Source organism: Lindgomyces ingoldianus, assembly GCF_010093535.1.
Source record: "Lindgomyces ingoldianus strain ATCC 200398 unplaced genomic scaffold BDR25scaffold_4, whole genome shotgun sequence".
Taxonomy (NCBI): domain Eukaryota; kingdom Fungi; phylum Ascomycota; class Dothideomycetes; order Pleosporales; family Lindgomycetaceae; genus Lindgomyces; species Lindgomyces ingoldianus.
In genome coordinates, this window is record NW_022985165.1 from 430,538 (window position 1) to 446,290 (window position 15,753).

A 15,753-nucleotide genomic window follows, 5' to 3' on the forward strand; every position below is an offset into this window, starting at 1 on the left:
ACCAGTGCTGAACCCCGCCTAAGATTTCACCCCACACCAAGCCGGGAGCGCCTCAATCACACAACCCAACGGACACAGACACACAAAGCAGCTCCGCTATCACTATCACATTCAAGCAAAGCCACCATACCCAACCCTCCCAAGTCATGCTTCAACGTTGTACAAGTCTCACGACTTCTCATCTCACTCACCCCACAAGACTAACAAAGAAATGAACAAAGCAAGCCAACGTCCAAACTACGAACCCCAAATTGGCCTTGGCCGCAAAAAGAAAAGGGCACAGAGCAAAAATCTGTCTATCAACAACAAACCGTCAGACTGCCAAATTTTCCACCATTCACCCTTTTTCGCAGACAGCAATAACTTCGCTACCGTGTCACTGGAATCTCCTTACCCACCATGATTCATCCAACCCTCCCTCAGACACGTTCATCTGCTGTTCCTTTTCTTCACCGCCAATGCGCCTTTCTTTTTCTCATGACATATCGCCGTATCACGCATCCTTCAACCTCCACACATGTCTCCTCTGCGATGCACGACTCCCCCAAAGCAGCCTAGCCCCGCATGTCACTCACTCGTTGTGCTTTGCTCCGAGAACATGCAAGCCACACCACTCCTCTCCACACGACGCCTGACCCCCAATGTCATCCAGACGTCGCCTCTCATTTCAACCGCCCACACGCCACCATCATTGCCTACCCCATCGCACGGCAAGCGAAGCGAGCCGAGATCTGTCGTGTCCTGCCATGTCCTGCCATGTCCTGCCATGTCCTGTCATGTCCGGTCTTGAGAGTGTCTCCCGCGTATTGCCGCGTCGAGGATCCAGATTCTGGGGGATCCCGCACAGCACAGAGATGTGCCGATATGCGGCAGTCAGGCAGGTGGGCAGGCAGACGGGTGGACATGGGAGGGTAAAGTATCTGTGTGCCCGTTTAGGAAAGGGGTATCAACGACGAGCTGTTTGTCCTTTGTGCGCCTTGAAGTAGGGGTGTGACAGTTATCGTGGGGTAAGTTAGATCGGTCTCGGAAGTTACCTCTCAGGGAGATGAGGTGAGATCCATGGACTGAACAGTATTGGAGGCAGTGCCTACTTTTCTCTGGGCACCTGCTTTTAGAGTGGAAGGTGGGAGCATCTCGAGGTACTGGAACTTACGGTCTTGTACACAACCGTTGATACGATTGAGTGCGATGGAAAAATTGGCGCTGCACCAATTGTGCATGTTGCCCGACCTTTCTTCGTTGTGGGTGCCCTCAATACTGTGCCTCACCATCAGACTCACTCAGTCGCTCGTTCCCTCCTCAGCGCCAAATAAACTCAACACCATTTCCCAAAGCGCCTAAAGTGCAGTACATGCGATTTTACGCCTTACACTGCCAATAGCATGCCATGCGCAAACGTTGTGTATCGTGAAACCTTCGATTTTTACATACTGACCTTTGATTTGCTTCAGTCTCTTGTATTATGCATAGAGCAAGCTCCAGGATCCCTTCGCCCTCCCCATCCAACGATCCCTCACATTTGAGCAGAAAAGCGCTTGTTTTGTGCTTGCTTTTACGCCTTGTGACATCCAATGTGTCCAGTGACATGCCAACATGGCTACAAGCCTGCCTTTTTCTGCCCAGTGCCAACGACCCACACACCCAAGAAATGGCATCTCCGGGTATTTTGATACCAAAATGTGCCCTCCATACCTCTAACAGCTATAGCCCACGAAGCCAGCCAGCCAAGCGTCGCGTCGCGTCGCGTCGAACTTCAGGACCCATGGTCGTCGTAGATTCCCATCTGCTGACCGCTCTCCTGACCCCCACGTCCAACTTCAAATGTCTTTTCCCAGCCCCAAATCCAACAACACCCAAGCCGGGATATCTACGAGTCGAAGCCGCATCACCCCATTTTCATCTCCACCCAAACTATTCCCCACACTACGCCACACTTTACGGGCACTTTCCACTTCGAGCAAATGACCCCTGTAAAAGGCCCATGTCTGGGTTCCAAAAACAGATGAATTTTGCCGGTCAGAACGGAGTCCCAGCGGTCTGGATCGTGGAGTTGCTCTCCCTTGGCCGTGTCCGTGCGCGGATGCACATTGTCTGGGGGAAGCACACCGAATTCAGGATACGACAAGGATTGAGTAGTTGAGGGAGTGGCTTCGTATTACATTTGAGAGATTGATAGATGACAACAAAGACCCTGGATGCTTGGCGGTTTGGGAGAACGAAGGCAGGCATACTTTTTCTAGAACATGGTGAGGGATTGTGGACAGGAACGGGGCGGCGGGATTGTTCTCCCTCGTATGCAGTTGCCACCGGAAGAATGAGAGGAATCAAAGGCAAGTAGGCGCTTTCCTGTATCTCAAGAGAGGGATTGGACAGTAATTTAGATTGCTTCATCGGAACATATGTGAGAGTACGTATCCCGCGACATTCGGCGGAGGCGAGATGGCGGGTGGTGTTGAGATACTGTCGGTTGTGGGAGGATCTCCACGCTGGATGGCTGAACGGTGAGCAACCCCACACGGCAAAATGAACATGAACCTGGCAGATGGGATTCTGGTGACGCCGGAAGAGAACGGATAGATGCGAGGGTCAAGGATGGGGGATTGGTTCCATTGGTGCCTTGGAAACATCCATAGCCGAGAAAGACAGGTTGCAAGGGGCCGTCTGTTCATTATCAAGATGCGATACTTACCAACCTTCAAGATAGGCATCAACCACACACTGGTGAGCATCGCGCTGACGGCGAGTTCATGCTGGGTCGTATGTGGTAGATTGCTGGTGCTGGGAAAGAACAAAGGGATTGATGCAAGAAACAAGGGTAGAGGGCGATATTGAAGGCCAGCAGCGGGTACTTAAAGTTCATTGTGTCACCTTCTCTTTGGTGTGCACATCTGGGACGTGGTCCGTTCGAGATTCTGCGGCAAAGACAATCTCCTCGTCCGCGTTTGCAGAGGCCGACTCGTCCACTAGCAGTCCTTCGGCTGCAACCTCGTCGTCCTCGACCCATCCGTACAGGTCACTAGAGTCGGGGTCCTCATCCTCAGAGTCTGCAATCTCCGTATGAGGTCTCTTTCGCGGTTTCACAGGCGATGGGTACACGACAGGCTGAGGTGCAACATCTTGTGCAGCGAAATCCAGCTCGCAGAGGCCAGTCTGTTGGGAGGGGGTTCTCAGATCAGCGGGTGATCGACGCCAAAGCGAAGATGAAGATGCATCGCCGACAGTGTAGGCTCTGCGGGTAATAGATGACTTACGCTGTCGACCGCAAATGGAACCACGTTGCCTACACCGCCATCTTCTGCAAAAGTCACACCATTAGCCTTCACAACACCGACAAACCGGGCTTTTCGCAATCTAGCAGCATCTTCGGGGGCATTGGCATCATTCCACTTCCCTTGCCCCGGAACCCAGTCCCTAAACAAAACCAGACGAGTGGATATGCCATTCTCCCACTCTGCGCCCGATATTGCCGGGACCAGAAGAGCCCTGGCGCCCCCTTGAATCCGAGTAATTGTTTGACATGTGAGTAGGAGCGCGATGTCGTGCAGTGCCGCGACCTTGGCCAGCTTCGAGATGAGGTCGTTGATTACTGCAAATTTGCGGCCTGCTGCCCAGCGCGTCTGGTCGGTCTGGCTGCGCGCCGTGCGATCGCCGGCACTGCGAGGGTACGCGTTATCGAGCAAGGTTGACAACGAGTCGATAACAACGAGGCCCGTGTTTGGCAGCGGAAATGAAGCGGGCGGGTGCCCAAACAGCGCCAGCAGGTGCGCCAACGTTGGAGCTGTAAAGTGATGGAAGTGGCTTAGTAATTCGTCGGGCGATGCTGTTGAGAGCAGAACGTCGTTGAAGCGTCGCGGGACCAAGGGCGCAGCTGCATCTGCACTCAATTAGCCCCCGTCACAAGGCCATTGCCGCGACGAGATAGCCCAGCGCCGTCCTGCGCCTGCGTGAGTGTACTGACCGACCCAGACGACGCCGTGGCCTTCACGCAGCGCATTTACAGCGGCCTGAATGCTTCACACAGCTCAGTCCCCAATCTTCAAAGGCGAATGCGACCAGACAAGGTTCCAATTTACCCAAACGCAGTCTTCCCAACACCAGAGGGCCCATAGACCTCTGTCACCTTCCCGCGCACCAGCCCGCCCTGGCTATTGCGCCCCGGGAAGCCTAGAGGAGACAGGATTTTGTTGAGCTGCGGGAGTCCTGTGGGAAGGGCGCGAGAACCCCGAGCGTGGAAGCGCTGGAGGGCCTGCGAGGCCGATACTGTAGGAAGTCTGTCTATAGAAGCGTCAGCTATGTGCGAGGGCTCTGCGCAGTGTGTCACACTACGTACGAGAGGACGACGAGGGCGGCGTGCCCACGTCCTGGCTAGCCATTCCTCAGGCTGTAGTAGTACAGGAATAGAGCTGTAGCTGGCCGAGTTCAAACGAGTCCCGTGATCTGACGTGAATTGTGCGAGCGCAGAGCATTGCACCACTCCTCCACTATCATCGCGGCTCAGCGGTGAGATTGAGAAGCATCGTGAAAGAGTCATAGTGTTGAAGCTCCGCATGGCGGCATCAAAAGAAGCGAGTTTGGGGCATGACTCGCCCACATCGTCACTCCCACTCCCCGTTTTCGACGTGAACAATCGCCAACTACACACGCCTGAATGGGCCGTTAAAGTTTCCTATGTGTGCGGCGAAAAGCATCTCAGCTGCCCCTTTTCACACCGTTCGTTGCTCAATTCGCTTGACTAGCACGCCCTGTAAAAGACATGCGTTAGAAATCGACGCTGAACATTGAAAGCTCGTCGTACAGCACACAATCCTACCAAATAGTCTTCAGTATTGTTATTTCTCCAGAATGGCATCTAATGCGTTGGATTCCATCATCGACGCGATCCGAACCGTCGTCGATGCCGTTGTCTCCAATCCCTCTCCATCGACGATTGGTGTCACTCTTCTAGTCCTGCTCCTGCCCTTCCTAGCCCTCTTCATCCTCGCCCTTTCCCAACGCGAACAGCCGCCTACACCTCCTCCAGGCTGTCGAAAACTCGGCCTTCAGGGAAAAAGTAACCTCTCAGACCAGTACTCCAAGAAATACAGCCGAGGAGCCGATCCCAGTCCAGAGAACCCATGGATAGTAAAAGCGCTTTTCATATATCCCCTGAAAAGCTGCGCTGGCGTCGAGCTCGGTGAGAGTGATGTCATACGCACTGGGCTAAAACACGACCGTCAATTCACTTTCGGCCAGTATGTCACGAGTCTCCCGTCCCTAGACGGCAAGGTCGAAAGCGAGTGGAATTTCATCACCCAGCGAACTTTCCCGCGTCTCGCAAAGGTTGAGACGGAGGTCTGGATCCCGGATCCAGAAGCCCCTGGCCACTCCCCCGACGCGGAATATGTAAAGAGTGAAGGGTGTCTTGTAGTCCGGTTTCCCTTTTCACCAGACGCGGACTTTAGTCTCGACGGCCTGAAAGCCTATGGCCGAATCTTAGCTGCGAGGTTGAGTGGTAAGTCAGAGCCTGTGATCGAGTTCCGCGTCCCATTCAATCCTCCCAAAGACCGGATAAAGAAAATGGGGTACAGGAGCGAGAAAATCAAGATATGGAAAGATAGCCCTGAGGCAATGAACATAGGCTGCGAAGTCCCGGAGGATGTAATGGCGAAGTTGAAGTATACGCTAGGAGTTACCAACCCGTTAAGCCTGTTCCGAATTGATACGAGCAAGTATAGGGAGGTGTTTAAGTGCGCGCCAAAAAAGAAAGACGTGGGATTCCAAACAATCATCGGAATGGCCGATTCGGTAAGCTCGTTCGCACAGCTCCCTTCTGGACCGATTGTTGATGGAACTGTAGTACCCAATGCATATCTTAAACCTCGCCTCCATTCACCATGTCTCTTGCCAACTCCCGCGCGGCTATAGCCCGCTCAACGCCCTTCGCTACCGTGCCAATGTCTACGTTACCGGGCCTCCATCCTTTAACGAAGACGACTGGGCCAGAGCTCGAATCGGAGACTGCACTTACCACATTTCCTGCCGAACAACGCGGTGTAAGTTGCCCAACGTAGATCCAGAAACGGGGCTTGCGGACCGAAATGAGCCTGGGGCGACGATGAGGAAGTATAGGGTGATTGACAAGGGGAGTCAGAGTCCCTGTTTGGGCATGCAGGTAACGCCATTGACGGAAGGAGTGATTAGCGTTGGTGATGAAATCGAGCTGCTTGAGAGGGGGGAACACTTTTTCTTGAAAGTCTGAAAAGAATGCGACGTCCACCGGCTGCCAGCACAATAACAGAGGACTTGCGGTCAACCTCTGGCAAGCATCTTGGAGTTGGAATCAAAATGATCTTTTTAGTGTAACTAGACAGTATGGTTTCATCCTCACCATCACGCGCAGAGCGAATGCGCCCAATCCATTATTTCCCTCTACAACACCTCACCATACCCCTTCACACCTATCCCAGATTCAGATTCGTCACACTATACGTAGAGCCCGCCCAAACCGCAACGTGTTTGTCCTATGAAGATACCCCGTGTCCATAGCATACCTCGCATCCCAACTCCTACCATAAAAACGACAATAGGTACCCTCTGGCGCGTTGTTCTTTCGTCCAAATATACGAGTTGACGAAGGTGCACAGCATATACATGCCGTCGCTTCCTGGGGTTGCCTAGTTGTGTGCGGTTTGCTCTAGAGAGGTCGTAGGTCCCATCACTATATAGCTTCATACCACCAAGCTGTTGCAGTAGTTGCCGAGGGGGGTATGGCGAGTGGAGTTGGTTAGTTGGTCCGAGGCGGGGCTTGGAGCTAATTTAGAGTAGCCTGAAAGATATGAGGGAGGTTTTTAGAAAGCCAGAATTTACTTACCATTGCTACCCGCAATGACAGCGTGGAAAGTCTCCGCGTTTGCATCCCCAGGACCACACCATTGACCCGTTTTCATAGCTAACTCGGCAGCAACTAGGTAGCTGTAAAGAGAGCATTTGATGTTAGTGGCAGGGGCAGGGTTTGCGCAGCCAGTTTTTAGTGTGTGCTTGGAGTCCCGCTCATAGTAGATATTAAAGCCGACGCAGAACCTAATACTACTACAAAAGGTCGCACATCCATTGAAATCATAAGTATAAGTGTAAGTGGCGCCTTGGAGAACCTTGTATGTGAGGTATCCGATCTGCTAGGTGCTGCCCTGGAAGTTGGTGAACGACTTGATACACTGAGACAGAGCCATCTCCAGGAACTAGTCTTGTGCTACTAGAAATGGGCATTCATGCTAGGAAGGGGGCGAGGGAGAGTGTACCCACCTGGTTTAAGCTTTGAGCAGTCTCTTCTTTCTGGCGCTTCCCGCTCTAATATCACGCTTGGTCACGTCAAGGGGATCTGTGGGGATGGCGGCAGCAGCGGCAGCAGCAGCACTAATAGCACTAGCGGGATTTATGTTGGTATATGGCGGAAACAGCTGTGAGATCTAGACTGAGGATTGAAGGTCATCGATGGCACCTACGTAGATCATTTAGGGCTTGGAAGGTGTGGCTGCCAATCTGAAAAAAAGCAGAAACAAGTAGAGTCCAGTCCATTTTAAAATGAAACGGATGGCTTTACGCAATAAATCCGAGAAAGAGCTCAACTAGTTGTAAAGAGCGATTCTCCAGAGAAGAAACGAGGTAGCCCTGAGAAGGAGGCAGCGTCATAGAGCATCAGCGCTTGTGTTAACATATCCTAGCAAGACTTTGTTACTATCTATGTTAGTTTACATTGGACGCGCCGTCGAGCACTGTCGTAATGACCGAAGACTACTGGCTTCTGAAGCTCGATAGATCATGGAGTCAATCCGTCGCTACCGCCTATAGAGCTGCATGTCTGCTCTTATGAGCATCTAGAGCGATATCGGCATTGCGTGACCAGGCCGAAAACAAGAATGGAGGGAGCCCATATGGCTTCAGTTGCGCCCCAAAGCTTGCATTTGGCATTAATGCCTCGTTCCTCGGTGAGGTTAACGATGGATACCAATAATGCGTGTAGCAAGCTATAAAGTGGAGCCGCGGGAGGAGAGAACGAGCTTCAGGAACACGAGTCCTAGCCATCCGCCCTTTGGCTAGGTCGTGTAGGCAAGGCTTGGCTCGACTTAGACGGATGTCAAAATAAGATGGCGTCAGTGCAAAAATAGAAACGGGAGCAAGCCGGCAGATCAACGCCATTCTAACCAAAGCTTGTTAAAGATCGTCAGCCTTACCAGAATCTGGACCCATGGCATTCAGGAGACCTCTGTTGCCAATGAGATTGGCGAAAGTAATAAGAAAATTGTCCAGGCTGAGGGATCGCGTTGTTGATACTCGTAATGCAGGTTAGGCCTCCAATACGTGAAGAGTACTCACCCTTATAAACCTAATATCGTCCCGCTTCCCATTTCTTCATTTCCCATTGGATCCTTATCTGGACCCAGCTGTGTCGGCTTCATGAGCTCGGCAAAATCACAGCATCCAAAGTCAAATATACATCGGGGTTGATTTCTTCCTCGTTTCGAATACTTGATCTTGAGACATGCCGAGATGTTAATCCTGAGTTCGTCATGTCTCTATATTAAGGCCAACTCCTTCCTGTACCTTTTAGGCCAAGTACATTATCAAATTGTAGCTCTTCGGCCCGTCTTGTCGCTACCAAACCTCACCAATGTCATGCCCAGGCTGTTGGTACCTTTGAATCTACGGGCCTTCATCATAATTTCCGCTTTAAATCGGGGTGTTGACTTAACAGGCTAGGCAACGGTATTGTTCTAATCAGGCACTGAATACATGTGAGACTACTCCCATCACTGGGGGGGGAAAAATCTAAAGTCCCATAGATTCTATTGACGAAGTTGACCACCGCCCTTTGTCCTTCCCTACCCTAGAACTAGGACTGCGAAGGAGATCTGGAGAAATTTTGAAATCTCAAAAATGCGCCTACAATCCGGTAATTCTATATTGTCTTTGAACTAAAAAGGAAACGGGCATATGTGATTTCCTTCATAGCGACTAGCAGCAGATAGGACCACCCCGCTAGCTTCACGTCGTCGCTCGCAAACTCACTGCTGTTGCTCTTACACAATGTAGTATCTCCTAAAGCAGACTCCTCCCAGCCCCCTCCTCCCCTCTCATTCAATTAAAGACAGTACACAGTGCAGGTTATCTCGAATTTGTGCATTCACTGTTCCACGTGATAAAGGATCGTATTTAGACACTCTCCTTCCTCCATCACCGTCTCATATAAATAACCACTTGCAGCTACCTTGCACGTAGTTGTCACTACCAAAATGTCTGTCTTCAATTCCAGGAAGGCGTTCGTCGACCGCGACTTAGCGCCCATCCGAGCACTTGCCCCGGACGATCAAGACTGTATATACAACTCTTTCCGCTCAGGTTATGAAAACACATATCCTGAAGAGCCCAAATAACTTCGGTCCGGACATTCCATCGGCTTTGGATGTATCCTCCGCTAGGTATTTGCCAATGATACTTGTCCTTTCTGCCGTGTGAATATATTTTGAGACTGCTCATTTCAGTCCCCGGACGGGTTGTTATTTGGCGAACAAGATGATGATTTCTTTGTACCCTACTCACTGAACATGGAAAATGCTAACTTCTTGTCTCCGTATTTCGTGTCAGGTGTCCAAGAACCCTACGTGTGGTCACCCGAGTTCTTCGACACTTGTCGCCCAGATCCGATACATGACTTGGAAGAGATTTGGTATCAAGTAACCGGAATCCATCCTGCGGATATACCCCTAAGGTCTATTGACGACGATCTATGCCCCTGCAACACTTCTCACAGGTCCCATCCGCCGCTGGACCGGCGGACATGGGGATCTGGGGTGGCATCGGATGCGCACCCCTGGAACTTCCACACAACCTAATACGAGTATCAGCACCACTCGTTTTTTGAGATGAATGCGGGGAAAGTAATGGACGATAATCATGGCGGGGATCCCTCGCCCTCACATATGTCTCGTGTAGTGAGGTGATCGCAGTCGGCGGCACATTTATTCAATTTGAGGTATTCATTGACATCTCCAATTACATAAACGCAGGCGCTCATGTATGGTTCAAATATTGAAAACGAGCTTGACACCTCTATTGCCCACTAAGAAGTCGCACTAGATGATCTATTGCGTGACCGTAAACAATGGATGGTAGGGTTTGCATGTGAGACTGCGTTTAGTATCAATTGGTATGAAGATGCGATGGACCTCGATCTATCCTGAATATCAGCTCTCCTATCTGGTGGATCTAGCAGGGCCGGCCGCAAGTACTACCTTCGCGTCAATTATTACTGACGGGGGTGGTATGTTAAATGTAGTGATATTAATATCTGAGGGAAAGGAATGTATTGTTGAGTACATGATATCTAAGATCTCTATGTAGATGTGGACGTCTATGTATGGTAGTCTGGCTATAAGCGGTCAGTCCAAGAGCTAATCTTTCACTAAACCACTTACCTTCTCTTAACAAACCTTGTCCACTAAGCTCCTTACTTTGAGATCATCTGTTCTGCAGATATTCTAGCCAACTTTTGTTTTGCACAATCTAGAAAGGGGGAATGGAAGTCCGAGTATCCGCAGTTTCCTGTGCCTCTTTGAAGAAGCTGGAATCAGCGTGTCCAACAGGCCGCAATGTACAATTTATGTGCGTTATAACAATTAATACGATATACTATAGGGAAAGAAGAGCTAAGGACCTAATAGCTCCCCGTAATGCTATTTTCCCGAGCAACGTGAGCAGCCAGAGCCAGGAGCTCGCTCCTAACTATTTCGTGCTTAATCTAGTGCTTCTGCAGCTGTATAGCCTTGTTAATTACTAAACTTAGCGCCAGCATTGTACTCTCACTCCTCTGTATACTCCTTAGACCACTCGTCACCAGCAGGTGGTGTAGTCTTATAAGAGGGTCTGGCAGAGGCGCCGTGGATCGCTTTTCATTTTCTTTAAGCCTCTAAGACTTTGGATGGTATATTAACTCAATAAGGCCCGAGAGGCAGCAAGGCACGTGAGTAAGTAATTCTGCAACAAAAAGCAGTCAGTGATAGGCCATATTCTAGTTCTAACAAGCTATACTATTTATATAAGCAGGCAAAGTCTCCCTAGAGCAGCTAGATCAGCATTACGGCTGAGATTTCCGCTAATTAACCCCCCAGGGTTATGGTGTTTAATAGAACGTAACTGTTACTGTCGCTAGTGTTTTTGAGGCGTTGCTATCGGCAATAGCGTTTCGTTCTTACAGAGAGAGTGAATTAAAACGGCCTTACGGGCAGTAATAGTTACTGCCAAGTCAATTGATCGTGAAGCTACTGTTTGGTGAAGTTACTGCAGTAACTAGTATTTCTGAAGGCTCTAGAGGGTCTCGCACTTAGAGTTTATAGCAGGGATAGATAGGAAGTCATGAGGTATCTTGTACAGCGTTGGGTAGTGCTTACGCCTAATTTAATGCCACTAAGTGAGTGGATCTCCATAGACTATATCGTCTTTGGCTGCAACGAGGAGATCAGATTGAGCAGTATCAATGTACTGCTGCAGCTTATTGCCAGGCGTGCCTCCTGTTCCACAGCAGCCCTTGTACTATGCGCGAAAACGTCCTCCGCGAACGCGTTACCAAAACACTAAGAAATGAATTAGTATAGGCAGTTACTGCAGTAACTATAGCCTTATTAACTGTACAGTAACGGAAGGCAATTCACTTTTGTTCCAACTGCTAAAAGATTGCTACTATCAGTAAGTAGGAACAGTACTACGTTCTATTAAACACCATGCCCAGGGTTGCTTTTCTGGCAAGGGCTCTCTAAAACACTGGATTAAGTGTCACAAGCTACCCCTAAAATTCTAACTGAACGCCGTACTACAGGCTGTACTCAGGGCAACGGGTATCGTACGAACCAACAGAAGATTGCTGTACGTACATACAGCTCAAATCAACCGTAACAAGTACTAAGTAATGTGAGTAGTATGCCCTATTGGGCACGCTGACTGGAATAACAATCTCAAGTCCTAAAGCTTCTTCTTCCACTTCTCGAAATTCTTCAAACCCACAACCTCGACGCAGCGTAAGTATTGTTGTTGTTGTCAAGATGAAGTGTAGGTGTGTTCCTACAGCACAAATTTTATATGAGAATAGCTTCGTGACTGAATATGCACATCTGGATTATGACTGCACTTTAGTAGTCTCACCGTTGTAGATGACATCCACGGTGAATCCGTTAGTATGCTTTCCGACTAGTACCGCTTTCTAGGAAGGGAATATGGAATCTGCCTCAAAAGAATGCCACATAGATAGCTCCAACGATACGCTCAACGCGTTTGATATTCCTCCCATCACGCGGAGGACAGTAGAACTGCTCCAATACCACATATACCGCCTTTTGCATTGAGCGCTCCGCATTGCACCCGTTGGCAGGCCTCTTGCTTTATGTGAGATCAATAAAATCTTTGTACTGAGCTTCGCTTCTCTGAGGTTGCTCTAGCCTGTTTCGGTTTTCTTCAAATCTGACTCTTTGTTCCCCCTTGCAAATGTGATGCACTTGAGTGTACCATCGTTGTAATGAGTAGCAGAGTTCTTGCTACGTACAACCCAATTGTGCTAGCGTTCAAACTCCAACTATTAGAGTTGCTTCTGCAGGGTTTTAGCTAAGCCTGGGCTTAATCCACTTTAACTTCGTTTTTGTTGATCTTGAGTGCTGTCGTAGCGGTTGGATCAGTTGCTATTTCACTCTATATAGACCCTATTTCTCGCGTATGCTCAAGTTCGAGTTCGTTTCAATAATATTCGTATTGATTACAGATAGTGGTATGCTCGTAAGATAGTAGGGGTTGTGACCTGTCAGAATGCAAGACTTAGCATGTGTACTGAATCTAAGAAGAAGCCGGATCCATGCAATAACAGATTGGGTAAATAGAGTCGTTGTAAAGGCGATTCACTCTCAATGGCTTTCCGAGACTTCCCGAGGGATCTCTTCCACTAACGCCCATGCACTTGCCCTTGTTTTTGGAACAGACCGTGAGGGTAACAGCTCTTCACAAGCCGAGGGTTTGGAACTTTGGAGTTTCTTCAGTATATTGACTCTTATGGCATGATTTTTCGAAGGCCTTTCCGGGATGCCGGATACTGCAGACTTGTACGTCAAAACAGGAAGCCTTGCAATGAGGAGGTGAACTTTCTTCCTGGCTCTAATATCGTAAATTCTCTCAACAGATAGTCTACAAGAGCACCCACAACAATAGACTCCTTGAATGACCACAATTCAATCAATGATATTAGGTACCTCCAACCAGCACCCTTGCGCCTCGCCGAACCAATGATCCGTAAGACAGTATGCCCAAAAGAGATATAATACAGACTCTTTCCCAACTTCAATCGACTTTCCCGCCTCCGTTCGTACCCCCTAAAAGACCCTCTTTCCCATCTAGCTGGAAGAAGCCACCCGTATTACCAAAAGCCTTCCGGCGCATCCTTGACTTGCCCCATACTGACGCTGCTAACAAGAAGCCTATAGCTACGCCCAAAGCTAACCAAGGGTGACCGCTGCAGAAATTCCGGATGGTGAAAAAGACGCGCTCAATGCTGCTAGTGGTGGATTTGGGACTGATCTTGGGTGGGTTTGCTACTACTTTCGAGAGAGTCTCAAGGATGGACGTTCGCGAGGGGCGTATGGGGTCACCGTTGATGGTGACATCCCAATATCTCCGGTTCTAGTTGTGTAAGAAAATGTGGAGGAGGATACTAGGACAACACTTACATCTTCATCATTGATGATGACCTTCTCGCCCTCCTTGACATCAATGCCATATGTAGTCCGGATCCACCGCTCCCAGAAGACTCCATCGACCCAAGCAAAGCTAACAGCTTTCCGCTCAATTTCGTCCATGTTTATGCGGATGCCCTTTGCAGCCCTCAAGGCTCTCTGGTCATTTCGATCTTCGGCCTCTTCAATGCGAAGCTGCTTGGCATCCCGGAGCTCTTGACGCTCGAGTTGGAACATTTGAGTTTGCTTATCGATCCACTCCATTGCGACCTTCTTCATTTCACGCTTAGCAATGATGAACTCGTCGGATCTTTCTCGGCTTAGTATACCAAGAACAACAAGTTTTCCGTCCATGATCTCGCGTGCATTAGAAGACGTGAGTTCAGGAACGATAGGCAACCAAACGGACTTCATCCAGTTAAGCACTTTCCTTGCATCTCGCATGTCCTTGGGCGCCAAGACAGAGTAGTACGAAGGTTTACCATCTCTCGAGACCATCAATCGCGGCCAGGTAGAGATCTCAAAGAGCTTTGACATCTCCGGATCCTTTGTTTTGACTAGCTTGGCATGGCCGATCAAACTAAGAGTGAGTCGCTCCAAAGCTAAGAAATCTTCGCTAGTAGTGGCATGGTCGTAGAAGTAGACGAAGATGACCTCTTCGGTCTCCTCCATCTTCCTGAAAGACTTAAGGTCGACATCGGGAACCCCAGAGCCAACTTCAACAGCATTAGCGGCGAAATCAATTAGGTCGCCAATGCCTCGAAGACCATTGTACTCGATGCGTTCGCCACCCCGGAAGAAGAGGAGGGTCGGATAGCCTTTGACATGTGCGTCCTTGCAGAGCCTCTTCTCGACATCACAATTAACCTCTCCGACATTGAGTTTCTCACGCATATCACGGGCCATCTCCTTCCAGTTGGGTCCCATGGCCTGGCAGTGATGACACCAAGGAGCGTAGAATTTGACGAACCAAGGGTCGAGAGTGTTCGTAACCATCTTCTGGAATTTCTCGGCCGTGAGCACGACAGATTCGCCGGTTGGGTTTGGAGTTGCCTTGGGCTTCTTAGGTTTAACTTCTAGTGCTGATGTTGGCTTGGCGCTCTCAGTTGCTGATGAGACCACAGCTTCTTTCTTCTTGGCCTCATCTTCAGTTTCTGGTCCAGTCTCAACGAAATTGGCCCCGACTTCAGGTAGCTTTGGACCTCCTTGTGGGCGTGATCCAGGACGAATAGACTCCAGTGTCTCCTCCACCCATTTGCTTAACGTTGATAGATCCTGCGCACCCTTCATCTTCTTAATCTCATTTCCGTCCTTGAATTGTATGATGGAGGGGAAGTTTTCAACGCCCTTCTCCGAGCACATATCCCGATAAGCAATGCAGTTGACTTTAGCAAACTTGAAGTCATACCATCGCGTGAAAGAATTTAGCGAGTCCCCCTCCTTCTCTGGTGTGGAGGCTATGGACTTGGATGTGTAGTAGAATTCGTATAGTGTCTGCCACGTGGGCTTGAATGCCATGCAGTGAGGACACATGGGGGAATAAAACTCGACGAGCCTAGTTCACATGATTGTTAGGCATTTGCGACATATGATCCGTATTTGCATGTCTCCTACCAATTTCCCTTGCTTATATCATCGTTTATAGTTGTGCCTAGCTCTTTCATAGGCGGTACAGTCTGGCCATTGAAAATTGTGTCGGGTTCGGAGTCCTCAAGATCGTCTTTAGGTTTTGATGTAGGCTTTCCCGCAGGGGCATCTGCGGCGAGCGTGGTCACAACGGCCGCCAGCGACAACACAGAGTAAAGGAGGGCGCGCATAGTGGCGGAAAATGGGTAGCCTGGCCGGGAAAGGCACGTGTCCTCCTGATGAGGAGGCTATATCGATATCAGGGCCACCAGTATATTGCGTCTAGGCAACTGAGGCACTTGTCAAGGAATATTGGGGTCGTCCCTTGCGATGGTTGTTGGTCGTCTGAGGGCCTGGAGTTGTTCCGGCGGAAGAGCCAGATTAG

At 49.7% G+C, this 15,753-nt stretch overlaps 4 protein-coding genes across 4 annotated transcripts; 2 read left to right on the top strand and 2 right to left on the bottom strand.

Annotated features, from left to right (window-relative positions):
- The first annotated feature begins 1,251 nt into the window (after window positions 1–1,251).
- BDR25DRAFT_87867 (uncharacterized protein) lies at window positions 1,252–2,263 on the top strand. The gene has a single exon (XM_033699188.1). It carries the CDS (start codon window positions 1,463–1,465, stop codon window positions 2,138–2,140), a length of 678 nt encoding a protein of 225 aa, XP_033552531.1. The 5' UTR covers window positions 1,252–1,462; the 3' UTR covers window positions 2,141–2,263.
- A 593-nt stretch (window positions 2,264–2,856) lies between these two features.
- BDR25DRAFT_322188 (P-loop containing nucleoside triphosphate hydrolase protein) lies at window positions 2,857–4,373 on the bottom strand (the record flags this gene model as incomplete). The annotated part of the gene is made up of 5 exons (XM_033692018.1): window positions 2,857–3,150; window positions 3,252–3,874; window positions 3,959–4,011; window positions 4,074–4,275; window positions 4,331–4,373. The coding sequence occupies 5 exons, from the start codon at window positions 4,371–4,373 to the stop codon at window positions 2,857–2,859; spliced, it is 1,215 nt and encodes a 404-aa protein (XP_033552532.1).
- Window positions 4,374–4,608: 235 nt separating this feature from the next.
- BDR25DRAFT_253171 (uncharacterized protein) lies at window positions 4,609–6,310 on the top strand. The gene is made up of 2 exons (XM_033686222.1): window positions 4,609–5,784; window positions 5,837–6,310. Exons 1-2 carry the CDS (start codon window positions 4,843–4,845, stop codon window positions 6,236–6,238), a joined length of 1,344 nt encoding a protein of 447 aa, XP_033552533.1. The 5' UTR covers window positions 4,609–4,842; the 3' UTR covers window positions 6,239–6,310.
- A 6,857-nt stretch (window positions 6,311–13,167) lies between these two features.
- Window positions 13,168–15,730, bottom strand: BDR25DRAFT_253175 (thioredoxin-like protein). Its single transcript, XM_033686223.1, has 3 exons — window positions 15,357–15,730; window positions 13,737–15,297; window positions 13,168–13,689 (listed from the first exon to the last, which is right to left on the bottom strand). The coding sequence occupies exons 1-3, from the start codon at window positions 15,557–15,559 to the stop codon at window positions 13,351–13,353; spliced, it is 2,103 nt and encodes a 700-aa protein (XP_033552534.1). The 5' UTR covers window positions 15,560–15,730; the 3' UTR covers window positions 13,168–13,350.
- Window positions 15,731–15,753: the final 23 nt, after the last annotated feature.

Coding starts and splice junctions, on each gene's coding strand:
- BDR25DRAFT_87867 (XM_033699188.1), top strand. CDS start 1,463: ATGCATAGAGCAAGCTCCAGGATCCCTTCGCCCTCCCCATCCAACGAT.
- BDR25DRAFT_253171 (XM_033686222.1), top strand. CDS start 4,843: ATGGCATCTAATGCGTTGGATTCCATCATCGACGCGATCCGAACCGTC. Junction 5,785..5,836: donor TCATCGGAATGGCCGATTCG/GTAAGCTCGTTC, acceptor ATGGAACTGTAG/TACCCAATGCATATCTTAAA.
- BDR25DRAFT_253175 (XM_033686223.1), bottom strand. CDS start 15,559: ATGCGCGCCCTCCTTTACTCTGTGTTGTCGCTGGCGGCCGTTGTGACC. Junction 15,298..15,356: donor GATATAAGCAAGGGAAATTG/GTAGGAGACATG, acceptor CATGTGAACTAG/GCTCGTCGAGTTTTATTCCC. Junction 13,690..13,736: donor TCATCATCAATGATGAAGAT/GTAAGTGTTGTC, acceptor TTACACAACTAG/AACCGGAGATATTGGGATGT.